The 17,731-nt window shown below is 45.3% G+C and overlaps 1 protein-coding gene across 2 annotated transcripts in view; it reads right to left on the reverse strand.

The window, feature by feature from the left end:
• Positions 1-10,111: 10,111 nt before the first annotated feature.
• LOC121576289 (disks large homolog 5-like) overlaps positions 10,112-17,731 on the reverse strand; it is a 104,901-nt gene continuing 97,281 nt past the window's right edge. For both annotated transcript variants that reach the window (XM_041889385.2, XM_045222541.1), the window contains 7 exons: positions 15,651-15,821; positions 14,845-15,038; positions 14,368-14,511; positions 14,008-14,135; positions 13,578-13,687; positions 11,503-11,612; positions 10,112-11,215 (listed from right to left, as the gene is read on the reverse strand). In XM_041889385.2, the coding sequence (XP_041745319.2) occupies positions 11,112-11,215; positions 11,503-11,612; positions 13,578-13,687; positions 14,008-14,135; positions 14,368-14,511; positions 14,845-15,038; positions 15,651-15,821 (961 nt within the window). In that variant the 3' untranslated portion in view covers positions 10,112-11,111. The remainder of the gene's footprint in view (positions 11,216-11,502; positions 11,613-13,577; positions 13,688-14,007; positions 14,136-14,367; positions 14,512-14,844; positions 15,039-15,650; positions 15,822-17,731) is intronic.

The following is a 17,731-nucleotide window of genomic DNA, read 5'->3' on the forward strand; positions in this document are numbered from 1 at the left end:
TCTGTGGTTAGGGGTAGTGTAATGCTTAAGGTTACGACTGGCCGTAGAGGAATCTGATCATAGATCTGTGGTTATCATCTTTGGGTTTCAATTATTATTTCTAGTGACGAGGGAGAGAGGCTGGGACTGAAGCATGGCATGATGGGAGCTCATTGTTGATTGGTGGATAGAGGTGGGAGTAGCTAAGCCAGAGGCGAAGGGGATTGGTCGAGACAGGAACGGCGGAGTCTGTTTGCTGGATGAGCTCATGTGGGGAGAAAACCAGGGATGAGAGGAGGAGGGGGAGGAAGAAGAGGAGGAGGAGGATGGAGATGAAGAAGTATTGGGGATAGTTAGATACATGCAGCTTCTCTTTTGTCATAACTTGTTGCCCCAGAAGACTAAATAAAGTAGTGTTCACCAGAATGATGTCTTATATTGATAGAATGAATGCATTAGTAATCTAGTTGTCTGTTTTGTTTAGGCACCGGGGAGAAAACACAATAACTCCAAAACAGTGGGAAGATTGGTCCTGTGCAAAATGTCCAAATGTCATCAGTTTGACCGATTTTAAGAAAATGAAAAGCTAAGAAAACGACAAAACACGTTTCTGATAAGACTTCAGTTGGTACTTGGGTGCATATTTTATGTGGTTGAAAAACTGTCCGCTTGCATAACAGTGTCAAAGATAATGCATTACACGCACATTTGCATTTTCTCAAGAGATACTGAAAGAAATAAATCATATATCTCCACTCCTGTTCCCGAGACAAAATTAACATTTGTTATATAATTTCACTGCAAGAAATGCATAGCCTAATTCTGCAGGAGTTAATATTATATTACACTACATGTGAGAAGTTATAGGCCTACAGTCAGTGTATCACGGCTCAGGAAAAGACCCAGATGCAGAAAGTTCGAATAACGGACGTTTATTATATAAACAGGGGCAAGGGAAAGGACAGGTCAAGGGCAGGCAGTGGTCGCTAGTCCAGGGCAGAGTCCGTAAGGTACAGAGCGGCAGGCAGGCTCAGGGTCGGGGCAGGCAGAGGTCAGTAATCCAGGGCAGTGTCAAAACGGTACAGAATGGCAGGCAGGCTCAGGGTCAGGAGACAAAGGGCTGTGAGACATAGGTTTAATCCTAGACACATGAAAAGTTGGATTTATACGGAGGGTATGGGGCAACAGAAGACGAACAGCAGAAGGGCTAAGAATCTTGGAGATGGGGAAAGGGCCGATAAAACGGAGGGAAAGTTTGCAGGACTCCATCCGCAGGGGCAGATCCCGAGTGGACAGCCATACCCTTGTTGTATTTTTGACTTTATGTTTTGTTTTACCCCATATGTAACTCTGTGTTGTTGTTTTTATCGCACTGCTTTGCTTTATCTTGGCCAGGTCGCAGTTGTAAATGAGAACTAGCTTTGGAAAACTGGTCCACCACTGTAAGGATAACGGTGCTGTCATCAGACGGGGGGAGACCAGTGACGAAGTACAGGGATATATATGACCAGGGACGGTGAGGGACAGGAAGTGGTTGAAGGAGACCAGCCGGAGCTTGCCAATGAGTTTTATTCTGCGCACAGATAGTGCAGGCGTAGACGAACGCGGAGACGTCAGGGACCATGGTGGGCCACCAAAAGCATTGTCACACAAAGGCCAGGGTCCGACGGGAACCCGGGTGGCAGGCAAGCCTGGAGGAGTGAGTCCACTCCAGGACCGAGGAGCAGACAGCGTCAGGAACAAACATCCGGTTATCAGAGACATCATGGACCACGGTGGGCCACCAAAAGCTTTGTCACACAAAGGCCAGGGTCCGACGGGAACCCGGGTGGCAGGCAAGCCTGGAGGAGTGAGTCCACTCCAGGACCGAGGAGCGGACAGCGTCAGGAACAAACATCCGGTTTACTGGCACCCCCCCAGGTTTGGCTGGGAACGCTGCGCCTCACGGACTTGATTCTCTATTCCCCAGACGAGTGCCGCCACCAGACACGAGGTAGGAAGGATGGTCTCGGGTTCTGAGGGTGTAGCCGTGGGGCTATAGCGGCGTGAAAGCGCATCCGGCTTGGCATTCTTGGACGCCGGGCAGAAGAAGAGGGAGAAGTTGAATCGGGTGAAAAGCAGGGCCCACCTAGCTTGCCTGGAATTGAGACGCTTGGCGGTGTGGAGATACTCCAGTTTCTTGTGATCCGTCCACACAATGAATGGATGTTCCGCCCCTTCAACCAGTGCCTCCATTCCTCCAACGCCATCTTCACCGCGAGAAGCTCACAATTCCCCACATCGTAATTCCTCTCCGTGGCGTTAAGACGATGGGAGAAGAAGGCACAGGGATGCAGTTTAAGGTCCAGGGCAGATCGCTGGGACACTCCGACATCCGAAGCGTCGGCCTCCACCACGAACTGACGGGACGGGTCAGGATGAACTAATATGGGAGCTGTGGTGAAGCGGTGCTTGAGGTCCAGGAACGCCCGGTCAACAGCTGGGGTACACGTGAAAGGAACCTTGGGAGAGGGGAGTACAGAAAGGGGGAAGCCAGGGTGCTGCAACCCCAGATAAAGCGGTGCAAGAAATGGGCAAATCCCAGGAAGTGTTGCAGCTGCACTCTGGACGTAGGTTGGGGCCAATTCACCACCGCTCTCGCCTTTCCGGGATCCATCTGCACATTACCCGCAGCGATGATGTAATCCAGGAAGGAGATGGTGGAGCGATGGAATTTGCACTTTTCCGCTTTCACACAAAGCTGGTTCTCCAGGAGGCACTGGAGGATCTGTCGGACGTGGAGCACGTGTTCTTGGGCTGAGCGGGAGAAAACGAGGATGTCGTCGAGGTAGACAATGTCGCAGAGAACGTCGTTAACCAGGGCCTGGAACACAGCTGGAGTGTTGGTCAGACCAAATGGCATAACCAGATATTCGTAGTGTCCGCTAGCCGTGTTGAAGGCTGTCTTCCATTCATCCCCTTCCCGAATCCACACCAGATGGTAGGTGTTCCGCAGGTCCAACTTGGAGAAAACAGTGGCCCCCTGGAGCAGCTCGAAGGCCGAGGCGATGAGTGGTAGCGGGTAGCGGTTCTTAACCGTGATGTCATTGAGGCCCTGGTAGTCGATGCACGGGCACAGGGTTTTGTCCCTCTTCTCCACAAAGAAGAAACCTGTGCCGGCGGGGGAGGCAGAAGGACGGATACACCCTGCAGGGAGTCCTCGATGTAGGTCTCCATAGCCTTGGTCTCCGGACCCGACAGAGAATACAGTCGTCCCCGGGGTGGTGTGGTGCCCGGGAGAAGGTCGATCCCGTAGTCATAGGGTCAATGCGGACGCAGCGATGTGGCCCGGGCCTCACTGAAAACCTCCCGGAGGTCCTGGTACTCCGCGGGAACGGCGGAGAGGTCCAAGGCTACTTCCGAGCCCACAGGAAGACGTCCCGGGGCAGGCTGTGCCGACTTCAGGCAATGGGTGTGGCAGAACAGGCTCCAGCCCATGATGGCACCAGCAGTCCAGTCAATGAGGAGATTGTATCGCTGGAGCCAAGAGAATCCCAATACCACGGGAACCTGAGGAGACTTAATAAGCATGAACTGGATAGGCTAGCTGTGGTTTCCTGACACTCGCAGGTTGATGGGAGTGGTATTGTGGGTGACCCTGCCTATAGAGCGCCCGTCCAGTGGTCTAATGTCCATGGGAATGGAGAGGGGCTGAGTGGGGATGCCCAGCTCTGATGCCAGGGTAGTGTCCAAGAAACTCTCATCTGCACCAGAGTCGATGAGTACCCAGAGAGATTTCGACTGGTTCACCCACAGCAGGATGGAGAGGGGTGCGGAAGGGGAGAAGGAAAGTTCTCCGTATGGCCCACCAGAGTACTCACCCCTACCGGTGAGCCTGGTCTTTTAGTGGACAGGTAGACACGAAATGACCAGTAGTCCCGCAATACAGACAACTCTTCGTGTTAAGCCTGCGTAAACGTAAGGCTGGAGACAACCTAGCTCTGCCCAGTTGCATCGGCTCGGGAAGAGGCAAATCGGCAGACTTCGGAGACTCTCGGGGGAACTCGGGTAGCCTCGGATTCTCTCGGAGACGTAGACGTCGGGGACTTCCGGGATGCCTCGGAGGCGAGATGGAATCCTTGAGTGGGCGCGTGGAACCGGAATTGGACCTCCTCTCCTTCCTACGTTCCCGTAGCCACCCATCGATCCGGATAGTCAAGGTGATGAGCGAGTCGAGATCCGTCGGAAATTCCCGGGCTGCGAGCTCGTCCTTAACTTCCTCCGATAATCCGTGCAGGAACGTGTCAAACAGGGATTCCGGGTTCCAGGCACTCTCGACAGCCAACGTGCGGAAATCCACCGCATAGTCTGCCACACTGCAGGAGTCTTGCCGAAGCTGGAGTAAAATCCAGGTAGCCTCTCTCCCGGACAACGGAGAATCAAAAACCTTCTTCACCTCAGCCACAAACTCCTCCAGACTGGAGCACACGGCAGACTGTTGTTCCCACACTGCTGTAGCCCAGGCGAGAGCCCTCCCGGCCTTCAGCCTGATGAGGTCTGCTATCTTCGAGCGATCCGAGGGGAAGGAGAAGGGCTGCAGCTCGAAGATGAAGGAACACTGAGAGAGAAACGCCCGACAGGTTCCCGACACTCCAGCGAAGCGTTCCGGGGGAGGTAAGCGGGGTTCTCGGGAAGCCGGGGTGGCCGGGAGAGATGCGCTGCTGACAGCCAGGTTACTGAGGGGCTGGGAGGTTACCGTCGTGGTAGGCTGCCTAACAGACAACCCGCGGAATTGCTCCAGTCATGTATTCAACGCGCGGTCATGGCGTTCTGCCAAGGTCTGGAAACCTTCCATAAGACCACGAAGCAACTCCTCGTACCTTCCAATGGTGGCTCCTTGGGAGGAGACGGCGTTGCGGAGCTGGTCTGAGTCTGCTGGGTCCATCATGGCCAGTTCGTACTATCACAGCTCAGGAAAAGACCCAGATGCAGACAGTTCGAATAATGGACGTTTATTATATAAACAAGGGGCAGGCAAAGGACAGGTCTAGGGCAGGCAGTGGTCGCTAGTCCAGGGCAGAGTCCGTAAGGTACAGAACGGCAGGCAGGTTCAGAGCCAGGGCAGGCAGAAAGATAAAAACCGGGAAAACTAGAAAACAGGGCTCAAGAAAACAGGAGTATGAAAAACACACTGGTAGGCTTGACAAAATGAACTGGCAACAGACAAACAGAGAACATAGGTATAAATGCAAAGGGGATAATGGGGAAGATGGGTGACACCTGGAAGGGGGTGGAGACAAGCACAAAGACAGGTGAAACAGATCAGGGTGTGACTCAGTGTCCATATTCCAGTTACTATTCCATTTAACTCATACTTAAATTAGGCATATTCTGTTTATTCATGGATACAGGTATACTCATGAGCGGGATATCAAAGGTGCATGTATCAGCTTATCCCGAATAAGACCTTAAGCGGGATATGAGCTACTATCCGGAATACTGCCTGATTGGTGGAGTGCTGCAGAGATGGTTGTCCTTCTGGAAGGTTGTCACATCTCCACAGAGGAACTCTGGAGCTCTGTCAGAGTGACCATCGGGTTCTTGGTCACCTCCCTGACCAAGGCCCTTCTCCCCAAATTGCTCAGTTTGGCCGGGCGGCCAGCTCTAGGAAGAGTCTTGGTGATTCCAAACTTCTTCCATTTAAGAATGATAAAGGCCACTGTGTTCTTCAATGCTGCAGAAATGTTTTGGTACTCTTCCCCAGATCTGTGCCTCGACACAATCCTGTCTCGGAGCTCTACGGACAATCCCTTCGACCTCAGACATGCACTGTCAACTGGTTTTTGCTCAGACATGCACTGTCAACTGTGAGACCTTATATAGACAGGAATTTACCACAGGTGGACTCCAATCAAGTTGTAGAAACATCTCAAGGATGATCAATGGAAACAGGATGCACCTGAGCTCAATTTCGAATCTCATAGCAAAGGGTCTGAATACTGTAAATAAGGTATTTCTGTTTTTAATTTTTTATACATTTGCAAAAATGTCTAAAAACCAGTTTTCAATTCATCATTATGGGGTATTGTGTGTAGATTGATGAGGGAAAAAAATAATTTAATCAATTTTAGAATAACAAAATGTGGAAAAAGTAAAGGGGTCTGAATACTTTCTGAATGCACTGTATCAAGAAGCTGATTAAACAGCATGATCATTACACAGGTGCACCTTGTGCTGGGCACAATAAAAGGCCACTTTAAAATGTGCAGTCTTGTCTCACAACACAATGCCACAGATGTCTCAAGTTTTGAGGGAACGTGCAATTGCCATGCTGACTGCAGGAATGTCCACCAGAGCTGTTGCCAGAGAATTGAATGTTAATTTCTCTATCATAAGCTTCCTCCAACATCGTTTAGAGAATTTGGCAGAACATCCAACCGGCCTCACTAACGAAGGCCACGTGTTACCACGCCAGCCCAGGACCTCCACATCCGGCTTTTTCACCTGCGGGATCGTCTGAGCGGAGGTAGGGGGTGCTGAAGAGTATTTATGTCAGTATTAAAGCCCTTTTTTTGGGAAAAACTAATTCTGATTGGCTGGGCCTGGCTCCCCATTGGGTGGGCCTGGCTGCCAAGTGGGTAGGCCTATGCCCTGCAAGGCCACCCATGGCTGCACCCCTGCCCAGTCATGTGAAATCCATAGATTAGGGCCTAATTTATTTATTTAAATTGACTGATTTCCTTATATGAACTGTAACTCAGTAAAATATTTGAAATAGTTGCATGTTGCGTTTATATTTTTGTTCAGTATAAATGGAAAAACCAAAGCCTATAACAGTGGGCACCTTGCTAACGTTAAACACCACAACATCTCTAGCCAACGAAGGCCTTTGAGAGAGAGAACCAAACCATAAACCATTCCCAGTCCCTGTCCCATGCTCTGGATGGCGTCATACACTCAATATGTAGCCCTAGACTGCATACATGGCCAGGCAGGAAAAGACAGCAGGAGATTTTACAGTGGAGAACCTCGTTTAAATTCAAGGACCTAAATATACTTGCGTGTAGGTACAGAAAAAGGGAAATTATATCCACAAAAAGGGATTCACGTCCAGGTAGGTGCTTGTAGGTTTTTACTTAAAATCCATTCAATCAAGACCGTGGGACGGCATCCTGAAAAAACTAGCTAACACACACAACATCCTGTTTGACCTACACTTTTCTGATCGGATATCCATTGTCTCTGTTATTGTCACTGGAAAGTTGGTACATCATGGACTGATAATGGAATGGCTATTCAGAGGCTACCTTATCAGGATCAGTATTGAAACAATCAATTAGTAATGACTTTCAACTATGACCAACAGTTGCATTGCATATCTCAAGTGTATTTTTAATGTTTTCAAAAACGATCCATTCATTGATAATCACAGTGCTAATACCCAGCCACTATCACCCAGCCCCAGGCCCACCCAATCAGATTGAGCAACAAAAAAAATACAAATAAAAAATGGAATGCTCTCTACTTGTCAGTGTTCCAAAGAGGACATTATTTGTATTTTTATCTAAACATGCAAACACCATCAGTTGGAATTAATAGCTTGCAGTGCACTGGAATGACATTCAGATTAACTCGGATGACATTCACTCTCATGGGTGGCCAAAAATAACTAACTGAAAGCCACACCCCCAATAAGCCACAAATATGACCGCATTGAGGCATATGTCACTGTGCTTCTATGGATATCACTGCCTACTTTATTTGTTGATTTAGCAAACAAGACAGCACATAATCCAGTCCCTTTATCACAGTCAACACACCTATATTTTAGCTTTTAATTATTAATTTTTATCTCAGCCGCATGGCAAAATGTGTAGAATAGCATGATATTACTCCACTGGCTTCCAGTTGAAGCTCGCATCTGCTACAAGACCATGGTGCTTGCCTACGGAGCTGTGAGGGGAACGGCACCTCCTTACCTTCAGGCTCTGATCAGTCCCTACACCCAAACGAGGGCATTGCGTTCTTCCACCTCTGGCCTGCTGGTCCCCCCACCTCTGCAGAAGCACAGTTCCCGCTCAGCCTAGTCAAAACTGTTCGCTGCTCTGGCACCCCAACGGTGGAACACTTGAAACCCTACCTCTTTAAGGAATACCTGGGATAGTACAAAAGTAATCCTTCTACCCCCCCCCAAAAAAAAAAAAACAACAACAAATATATATAAAACAAAATTGGTAAAGTGGTTGTCCCACTGGCTATCATAAGGTGAATGCACCAATTTGTAAGTCGCTTTGGATAAGAGCGTCTGCTAAATGACGTAAATGTAAATATTAGCTTTAAAACTGCACATTTTCCCCTGCCCAATGACAGAATATGTAGAATTGCAGAAAATTTGCTTTAAAACAGCAACATTTTCCCTCAGCCTTATGGCAGAATTTGTAGAATAGCATGAGATTAGCTATAAAACTGCACATTTTTCTCTTTGCCCAATGGCAAAATGTGTAGAATGTCTGCAGGCCCACCCACCAATGAATTTCTGGCTACGCTACTGCTAGATATTCCTGGGACTTTACTCTCTCACCTGGTCTTCAAATTAGGGAACTGCATTTTATACTACCTAGTACCGTGTTTGAGTATAGTATGTCTGTTAGTACAGATAGACTATTCATTTAATCAATCAATCAACCAAATTTACTTTATAAAGCCCTTTTTACACCAGCAGTTGTCACAAAGTGGTTTACAGATACCCAGTCTAAAACCCCAGAGAGCAAACAATACAGAGGCAGAAGCACAGTGTCTAGGAAAAACTCTATAGAACGCAGGAACCTAGGAAGAAACCTAGAGGAACCAGGCTCCGAGGGGTGGCCAGTCCTCTCCTGGCTGTGCCGGTTAGAGAGGAACCAGGCTCCGAGGGGTGGCCAGTCCTCTCCTGGCTGTGCCGGTTAGAGAGGAACCAGGCTCCGAGGGGTGGCCAGTCCTCTCCTGGCTGTGCCGTGTATAAAAAAAAAGTGAAAAATATGAATATAACAGAGACATAACAGTAGACAGATCATGCAGACATGATAATGGGCACAATGGCACACTCATCCTGGAATAATATGGATACATTGGCTCCATCTATAGACCAGTCCAAATACACTAGTACCAAAGGGGACAGATGAGGAGTGGGTTGTCTTGGAAGGTTACTCCTGCAGCCACACCTCCAGCAGAGTGCTCATCACTCTTGGTCCTCAGCACACCCCTTAAAGACCATCTTATTAGCACTCCTACACAAATAAAAATCCAGAGGCGAGTGCAAACACAAATAACACCATCCAGAAAAAAACTATACAAATCTTTATCAGTCAATGAAGAATATTGTGATAAAAATATGCATGTCTGTGTACAGTGTATGTCTCCAAATGTGCCAGTTCACATATGCAGGTGCGGAGTTTCAGCGGAGTCCCTCGTTTCAGGAGGTAGTTGGCCTTGTGGTGAACGCTTTTGTTTGTGCGTAATGGTAGAATGTAAATGGCAATTACAATTCAAACAAATCATTTGGACTTGGACAACGTTCCCCACATGTATTTATTTTTCTTAACATTTGATACAAATAATAGAATTTCATTGAGAAGTGAAGTTATATCTATAGGCTACTTTCGTGTTTCAACCAACATGAGAAGATGAAATGTTATATATAAAAAAGGAAAAGGAATTTACCAGTTCATCATAATGCTGAAATAAATGAATTCATCTTCTTTTAGTTTGGCGCATTCAAACCCCTAGAACAGAAATCAAATATCCCTTTTTTAAATTCTAAATTTCGGGTAATAGAAAGATGCCCATTAGGAAATGTATGAAATGTTAGGAACATTGGAACAACTGTACAACACATACATTTTCTCATGGTGAAACTATAGTACCTACGGTTAAGTATTATTGGATTTCTTAGTGTTCACGCATTACAAGGTTGACGGATAAATGATGCAAAACAAATCTGTTTAGTTTGGCACAACATACAGAAGGAAACCTTGCATTGAGAACAGTAAGTGGGTTGTAAAACAAACGTCTGTGCCTCATTGGGCTCCCGAGTGGCGCAGCGGTCTAAGGCACTGCACCACTAACGCACAATTGGCCCAGCGTCGTCAGGGTTTGGCCGGGGTAGGCCGTCATTGTAAATAAAAATGTGTTCTTAACTGACTTGCCTAGTTAAATAAAGCTTCAATAAAAAATAAAAATAAATCATGAATTACAAAATAAACATTAAGAAAAATGTCTTTCATTTACATCAACAAGAGAAAAAAAAGAATCATGCAAATTTGTCGTACATTTTTGTCTTTAAATATGTAAATGTTATGACAGACAAACAGAGGGAAAAAATACAACATACACAATCATTTCTGTTCACTAACTGCTACATTTGTAGGCTATAAAGGAAGGTTCATAACCAACATTATTTGATTGGGATTAGAGAATTTAAATGACAAAGAAAACATACATAAAGATGAAACACAGTGGTCCATTCTGTTAAGAAAAACTTGCTGCGCCCATGTTGAACCTGTTACCATAACTACAGTTCATCATGGTTATTACATGGTATTCTAGCCTGATCCCAGATCTGTTTGTGCCGTCATGACAACAACTACAGCACAAACAGGTCTGAGACATGTCTAAAATGTTGTTTCTTTTCTATTCCATGCATCAACTTCTATTCTGACATATGATTCAGAACCATAGGACCAGGAAGAGTCAAGGAGTGCCATAGTGGAGTTAAGGGAAAAACATTCAAGTAAAAAAGCATTACAATATTAAATACTAGTGTAAACGAATCTCTAGGCCTGTCTGAAGTATACAGCATCACTATGATATCACTATTATAGTGGGATTATTACTTCTATTCGTGGGGTGTGAGAAAAATCAGTGCTATATGAATCTTCATCTTTCAGATAAGTGTTATTATGTTGAGAGTGTATCAGAGGTTGTGTCCCTAATGGCACCCTATTCCCTATATATAGTGCACTATTTGGGATGACACCTCACAGTTGATTATTATAATAACGGTGATGTGATATTGTTGACCAGTTTTGAACATTTAGCCGTGGATAAGTGTATCGTACCCACCCTTCCTTGTTAAGGGTTGAAGTGTTACGTAGATAGAAGCACCTAGGATCCTTCTAGAAAGCTCTGTCAGGAATCCACAGGACTTTACTTTGTTCTTGGTCCACTATTGTCATGATCTGAGTGCAAATGTAGGACAGGCTTCCTCCTTGGACGATACCTGCAACACAAAAATACTGTTTTAAAATCTTGGCCGGTACTGTCTCAGAGTAGGAGATCTAGGATATGGTCTGGTTCCGTCTATGTAACCTTATTCATTATGATCTAGCAGGCAAACCTGATCTTAGTTCAGCACTCCTACTCTGAGACTTTATGAATACGAGGCCTGGAGTCTGACTCCGGACTGTAGGTACATATGACAGGCCTTCTCACATAGCAACAAACTGAAACATGTTATTAGCATGTTATTATATGATATGAACATAACACTTTTTATTTAACACTAACCTGTAAAGACCTTGCTGTACTCCTGTTCAGTTTTCTGTGCCATCTCAAACTGCTCCTTGGAATGTTTCTGAGAGACTTTATCCCACAAGTATCGAGGATCCTTCTGTTCTCTGAATGAAGGAAAGGACACAATTATATTAAATATCAAATATTTCAGTTCATTAAAAAAGAGGTGACATGGTACACAGTTGATATCACACAGAGACTGTGGTGGCATAGCAACAAAATTACTAGAAGTCAATCAACATGACAGCAACAACAAAAAATAAAGACTGTCTCTGCTCTTCACTACAATTTCAGTGTTGATGAGTAATAGTATTGTACCAAATGAACGGTAAGTACAGTCAAAGTTAAAACAGACACACTGGGTGGCAACTGGGCTAATGAGCCTTTCTGGTCTGTCAACTGTCTGCTCCTGACCTAGAAGTGCTGTTTCCTTTCCCTGCCTGGCCTACAGTCTACATATTGACTATATGACGCCATCCAAAGGATAGAAAGTCAGGGAGTGGTTAATGATTTGGTTCTCTCTCTCTCTCTCAAAGGCATCTGCCATAGACATACTATTCACGTGTTTATATGACATCATTGGCCTCTGCTGGTTGCTGGTGGCGTGGAGTGAGTGGAGAGCAGCGAGGGCTTAGCCAAAGAGCTGGGAGCGTACTGTAGGGCCCAACCTCCAGCCTCTCTCACTCTCTCTCAGAGACAGAGAGGACCAGCCCCCAGTACAAAGCTCAGAGCTGGAAGAGACAGGTCCAGCTTCCAACCTCTCTGTCACAGGGACGGCTCAGCTAGACGCCACCGCAGCCCGCCACAGAGCTATAGGGCTCAGCCTCTCCTCCCCTCCCCTCCCCTCCCAGGGACAGCTGGCACTCAGTTGATGACAGAGAAGGCTTAGCTTCAATCAGACCCTCTCCATGTCCACTGCTGCACTGCACTAGTCTCTGTGAATGTGTGTGAGTATGTGTGAGAGAGAGATAGTGTGTGTGTGAGAGGGTCTAAGAGAAAGAGAGAGTGTGTGTGCGTGCAGGGCTCTACAGTGTGACCATTTTATTCGCATTAGCACCTAAATATTTTGCTGTGCGACCTGGAAGTTTACATTAGTAGCACCATTGCGCCTAAAATAATGAAGGATTCTAGCTTTATTACCCCAAATATTTTTCATTGTGCTCCTAAATGTATTTGTGCGCGCCTACATTTTTCAACTTAGGCACATGTGCTCCTTGTAAAAAAGGTCAGAGTAGAGCGCTGGCGTGTCTGCGTTTGTGTTTGTGTCTGTGTGTGAGAGAGTGTGCATGTCTGTGTGTGTGCACACGCATCCATAGAGGACCTCAGTGCTTGGTTCAGCAGACTTAATCTTCCCTCTGATTACAAATGAAAATACCAACCAGAGATCAAATCAAATCAAATGTTATTTGTCACATGCGCCGAATACAACAGGTGTAGACCTTACAGTGAAATGCTTACTTACAAGCCCTTAACCAACAATGCAGATCTTCTCTAATGAATCACAATTATCCCGAGAGGAGTGTCGGCTAGGGCCGTTTTAGATGAATTACACTTTGATTAATTTGTTTTGGAACGTGTCTGTGATAGGAATGAATCTGAGATAATCAACTTGTGGTTTAATTTCTGTAATGAAAGTGCGCCTAGACAGAAAGACAATTAAACATGTAGCCAAAAATAGACAACTGTAACTGTGAAAACAGCTTGTGGGGAGTGGCAGTAGATGAGGTAATGGTAGGAGTTTTTCCAACCTAGCCAATGTGCTGCTGCTTGCTGTTTGTGGTGTAGGCAGAGTTACCGTATAAGCACATTGTAACAAGTGCTGATGTAAAAATGGCTTTATAAATACAGTTGATTGATTGATAGCATTGTTATTGGTAAACAGGTGTTTTTAAAGAAGACAGAAGAAGATTCATGAGCTTTCACATTTCAATAGAGGAACTCCATGAGGGAAAGTAGATGTGATAGCTTGGCCAATCAGATGACTCTGATAGCAGTGGTGTTAGGTCATTGTCTCAAAATACAGCAACACAATTTTATTTCTTTATAGTAGAATGGGGGCTAGTACTCACTTTATCTGCTTTGCATTTTTGTAGCGAATGAAAATGACGATTGGGTAGATGTGAACGCTGTGAAGCCGTTCGATGGCATGGGGTGCAATGTCAAGCAAACAGTGACAATCCTTCAAAACAGAAACGACAACAAAATCTAACCAGTTTGGTTTGCATGAGAAATTAATGACAGCACAGCAAAGAATGTTTCCAAAATGACATATCATTAGATCAACTGACAAAACCTAACGGCCATTTTGTTAGGTTCTGTCATACTGTCCATAACATACACACTGTCACAATATGGGATGATAGATGCCATGTATTCATCCAGATATTTACTAGTCCTGTCTATGTACAAAATATACTGAACTGGTTTCTCTACAAAATATGTTTTTATCTCAATAAGACTAAACTGTAAAATGAATAATAATAAATAAACTAAATATACCTTCTCTGTGATTTCCTTGATGGAAGCAACAGTTGTGACATCAAAATGGCCGCTCCTTCGTTTGAAGTCTATGAAGACGCAGTCCTTCACCCCTCGTTCTATCGCCTGCTGAGATGCCTTCATCACCTCTGAATGGACAGACAAAAATTATCACATTTTAGTATTTAATAAGTCTTTATAAAATAACACATGATAATTGACAATCAATTTACTTATTTGAGTGGTTTACAATCCTGTCATAACATGACATAGCATTATCATAACATGACATAGCACTGTTATAGCATGACGTAGCATTATCATAGCATGACATAGGCCTGTTATAACATGACATAGCATTATCATAACATAACAGCCCACCAGGTAGGCACCGACAGAACCTCCCAGGGGCCTCCTTCACCAGCATGTCCTTGTTAGCCTCCACTAGGGGCCCCAGAACCAGCACTGGTCTGGGGCTGGAAAACTCTACCTTCTGGACTCTCTGGTAGGCCAGGCTCACACCATCTGGTAGATAGAAAACACACAGAACCGTCAGCAGAATGATGTAAAACTACAGTGTGTATGTACATGATACCCTAACCCTAACCCCAGAACCAGCACAGATCTGGGACTGGATCACTCTACCTCCTGGACCCTCTGGTAGTTAGCCGTTAAAGCACTATGTCAACACAGAGATCATGAACACTGCAGTGGAAAACTAGCTATGCACCTACATGAATAATAGCATATGACACTTGAGGCACTTTTATCCATGACCATACATGAGATGGATCAAGAATCTTCATGTTCCACGGTTATCATTTACAGTACAGCAAGAAGTGAATGGTCCTTCCTCACCCTCCATGATGGGCAGTGAGTCAGTGCTGATGGCGTCCACTAGGTCCTTCCCGTCTTTAGACCCAGAGCGTTTGTGCTTCTGTTTCCTGCGGAAGAAGGACCTGCGAGCGGCAGCTGAGAGGGTCTTACTGGCAGTACCGCTCTCATCCTTCATATCAGGCATGCTGTGTCTCCTGTATAATTCCTGGTCCATCCTGAGGGGAAAACACAGTACAACGGGTTGGAATGAATCAAGACTGCAACCAATTCAGAAACTACCCAGTTCAATAACATTGTGAAGTTCGGTAACACTTTACTTGCCTGCAGTTAATGGTATATTTAAGCAATAAGGCCTGAGGAAGTGTGGTGTATGGCCAATATACCACGGCTAAGGGCTGTACGACGCAACGCGGCGTGCCTGTACACAGCCTTTAGCTGTGGTATATTGGCAATATGCCACAAACCGCCGAGGTGCCTTATTGCTATTATAAACTGGTTACCAATGTAATTAGAGCAGTAAAAATAAATGGTTTGTCATACCTGTGGTATACGGTCTGATATACCATGTCAGCCAATCAGCATTCAGGGCTTGAACCACCCAGTTTATAATGCTTTTTAAACATATTATTAGCACGCATAAGCCTTAATAAAGTCTTATAATAAGGCTTATCATATGTTTTTTACCTTTATTTTAACAGGGAGTCATATTGACAAATGAGCCCTGCAAAAACACACACATCAAATACCAAATGCAATCAATAAATATCTCTGTGTATCAACATTTCTACAGACACAAGTTTATTTACGGCAGGTACAGTATGACTTACATGTATTTGCTGGGGACCTGCCCTCGTGCCAGCTTGCGTGCGCTCTCATCTAACTTCCACGCCATCCAGAAGCCAAAGTTGCCCTTTGGTAGCGTGTCTTCAATGTAGAGGATGTCATCCTTCTTGAAACTCAGCTCCAGCTCCATCTCTGCTACCCGCTCATAAAGTGCTCTGAAAGGAAAAGGAACACAGATGGGTTAACCTTCATTTAGAAAATGTAAAGATCATTTTCAGGGGGACGCAGTGATATTGTACAGTTAAAGTATATTGACATGTAAAAACCGGGTGCAGTTTATTTGCACCTGATGGATGTTGACTACAGGCCCGATGTGACTCCATAAGTGAAGGAGATTACGGTAGTAGATGTTGACTACAGGCCTGACGTGACTCCATAAGTGAAGGGGATTACGGTAGTAAGATGTTGACTACAGGCCCGACGTGACTCCATAAGTGAAGAGGATTACGGTAGTAAGTAAGTTGACTGATGTTTCAAAAAGTAATACGTGCAACAATCTGATATGAAAACATTTACGAGTGACAACATACAGTGGGGGAAAAAAGTATTTAGTCAGCCACCAATTGTGCAAGTTCTCCCACTTAAAAAGATGAGAGAGGCCTGTAATTTTCATCATAGGTACACATCAACTATGACAGACAAATTGAGAAAAAAAATTCCAGAAAATCACATTGTAGGATTTTTAATGAATTTATTTGCAAATTATGGTGGAAAATAAGTATTTGGTCACCTACAAACAAGCAAGATTTCTGGCTCTCACAGACCTGTAACTTCTTCTTTAAGAGGCTCCTCTGTCCTCCACTCGTTACCTGTATTAATGGCACCTGTTTGAACTTGTTATTGTCACGGTTTCGGCCGAGGCGGCCCCTCCTCCTTGTTCGGGCAGGTTTCGGCGGTCGTCGTCTCCGGAGTACTAGCTGCCACCGTTCTATGTTTCTTGTTTGATTGGTTTTGTCTGTTTGTCACACCTGTTTTGTGTTATGTCTCATTAAGCACCCTATTTAGTTCCTTGTTGTTAGTTAGGTGTTGTGTGTAATTGTTCCTTGTCGTGTTGCTGCGCTACCTGTATTTTGGTGCGCTATTTTGTAGCTTACCTCCTTGTTTGTATTTTAGGAGAAGATTACGCACTTGTTTAGTGCGCCCGTTTGTGTACGCCTGTGCGCGCTTTTCTCGCCTTCGGGCTGGTTTGTTGGATTATTTTGTGTGATCTACTAAAGTATTTTGTTGGACTTTACTTCTGCGTCCTGCGCCTGATTCCACACCACACCTACCTACAGCAACTATTGACAGTTATCAGTATAAAAGACACCTGTCCACAACCTCAAACAGTCACACTCCAAACTCCACTATGGCCAAGACCAAAGAGCTGTCAAAGGACACCAGAAACACAATTGTAGACCTGCACCAGGCTGGGAAGACTGAATCTGCAATAGGTAAGCAGCTTGGTTTGAAGAAATCAACTGTGGGAGCAATTATTAGGAAATGGTAGACATACAAGACCACTGATAATCTCCCTCGATCTGGGGCTCCACGCAAGATCTCACCCCGTGGGGTCAAAATGATCACAAGAACGGTGAGCAAAAATCCCAGAACCACACGGGGGGACCTAGTGAATGACCTGCAGAGAGCTGTGATCAGAGTAACAAAGCCTACCATCAGTAACACACTACGCCGCCAGGGACTCAAATCCTGCAGTGCAAGACGTGTCCCCCTGCTTAAGCCAGTACATGTCCAGGCCCGTCTGAAGTTTGCTAGAGTGCATTTGGATGATCCAGAATAGGATTGGGAGAATGTCATATGGTCAGATGAAACCAAAATAGAACTTTTTGGTAAAAACGCAACTCGTCGTGTTTGGAGGACAAAGAATGCTGAGTTGCATCCAAAGAACACCATACCTACTATGAATCATGGGGGTGGAAACATCATGCTTTGGGGCTGTTTTTCTGCAAAGGGACCAGGACGACTGATCCGTGTAAAGGAAAGAATGAATGGGGCCATGTATCGTGAGATTTTGAGTGAAAACCTCATCCCATCAGCAAGGGCATTGAAGATGAAACGTGGCTGG

This window comes from Coregonus clupeaformis, chromosome 1 (assembly GCF_020615455.1).
Source record: "Coregonus clupeaformis isolate EN_2021a chromosome 1, ASM2061545v1, whole genome shotgun sequence".
Classification (NCBI taxonomy): Eukaryota; Metazoa; Chordata; class Actinopteri; order Salmoniformes; family Salmonidae; genus Coregonus; species Coregonus clupeaformis.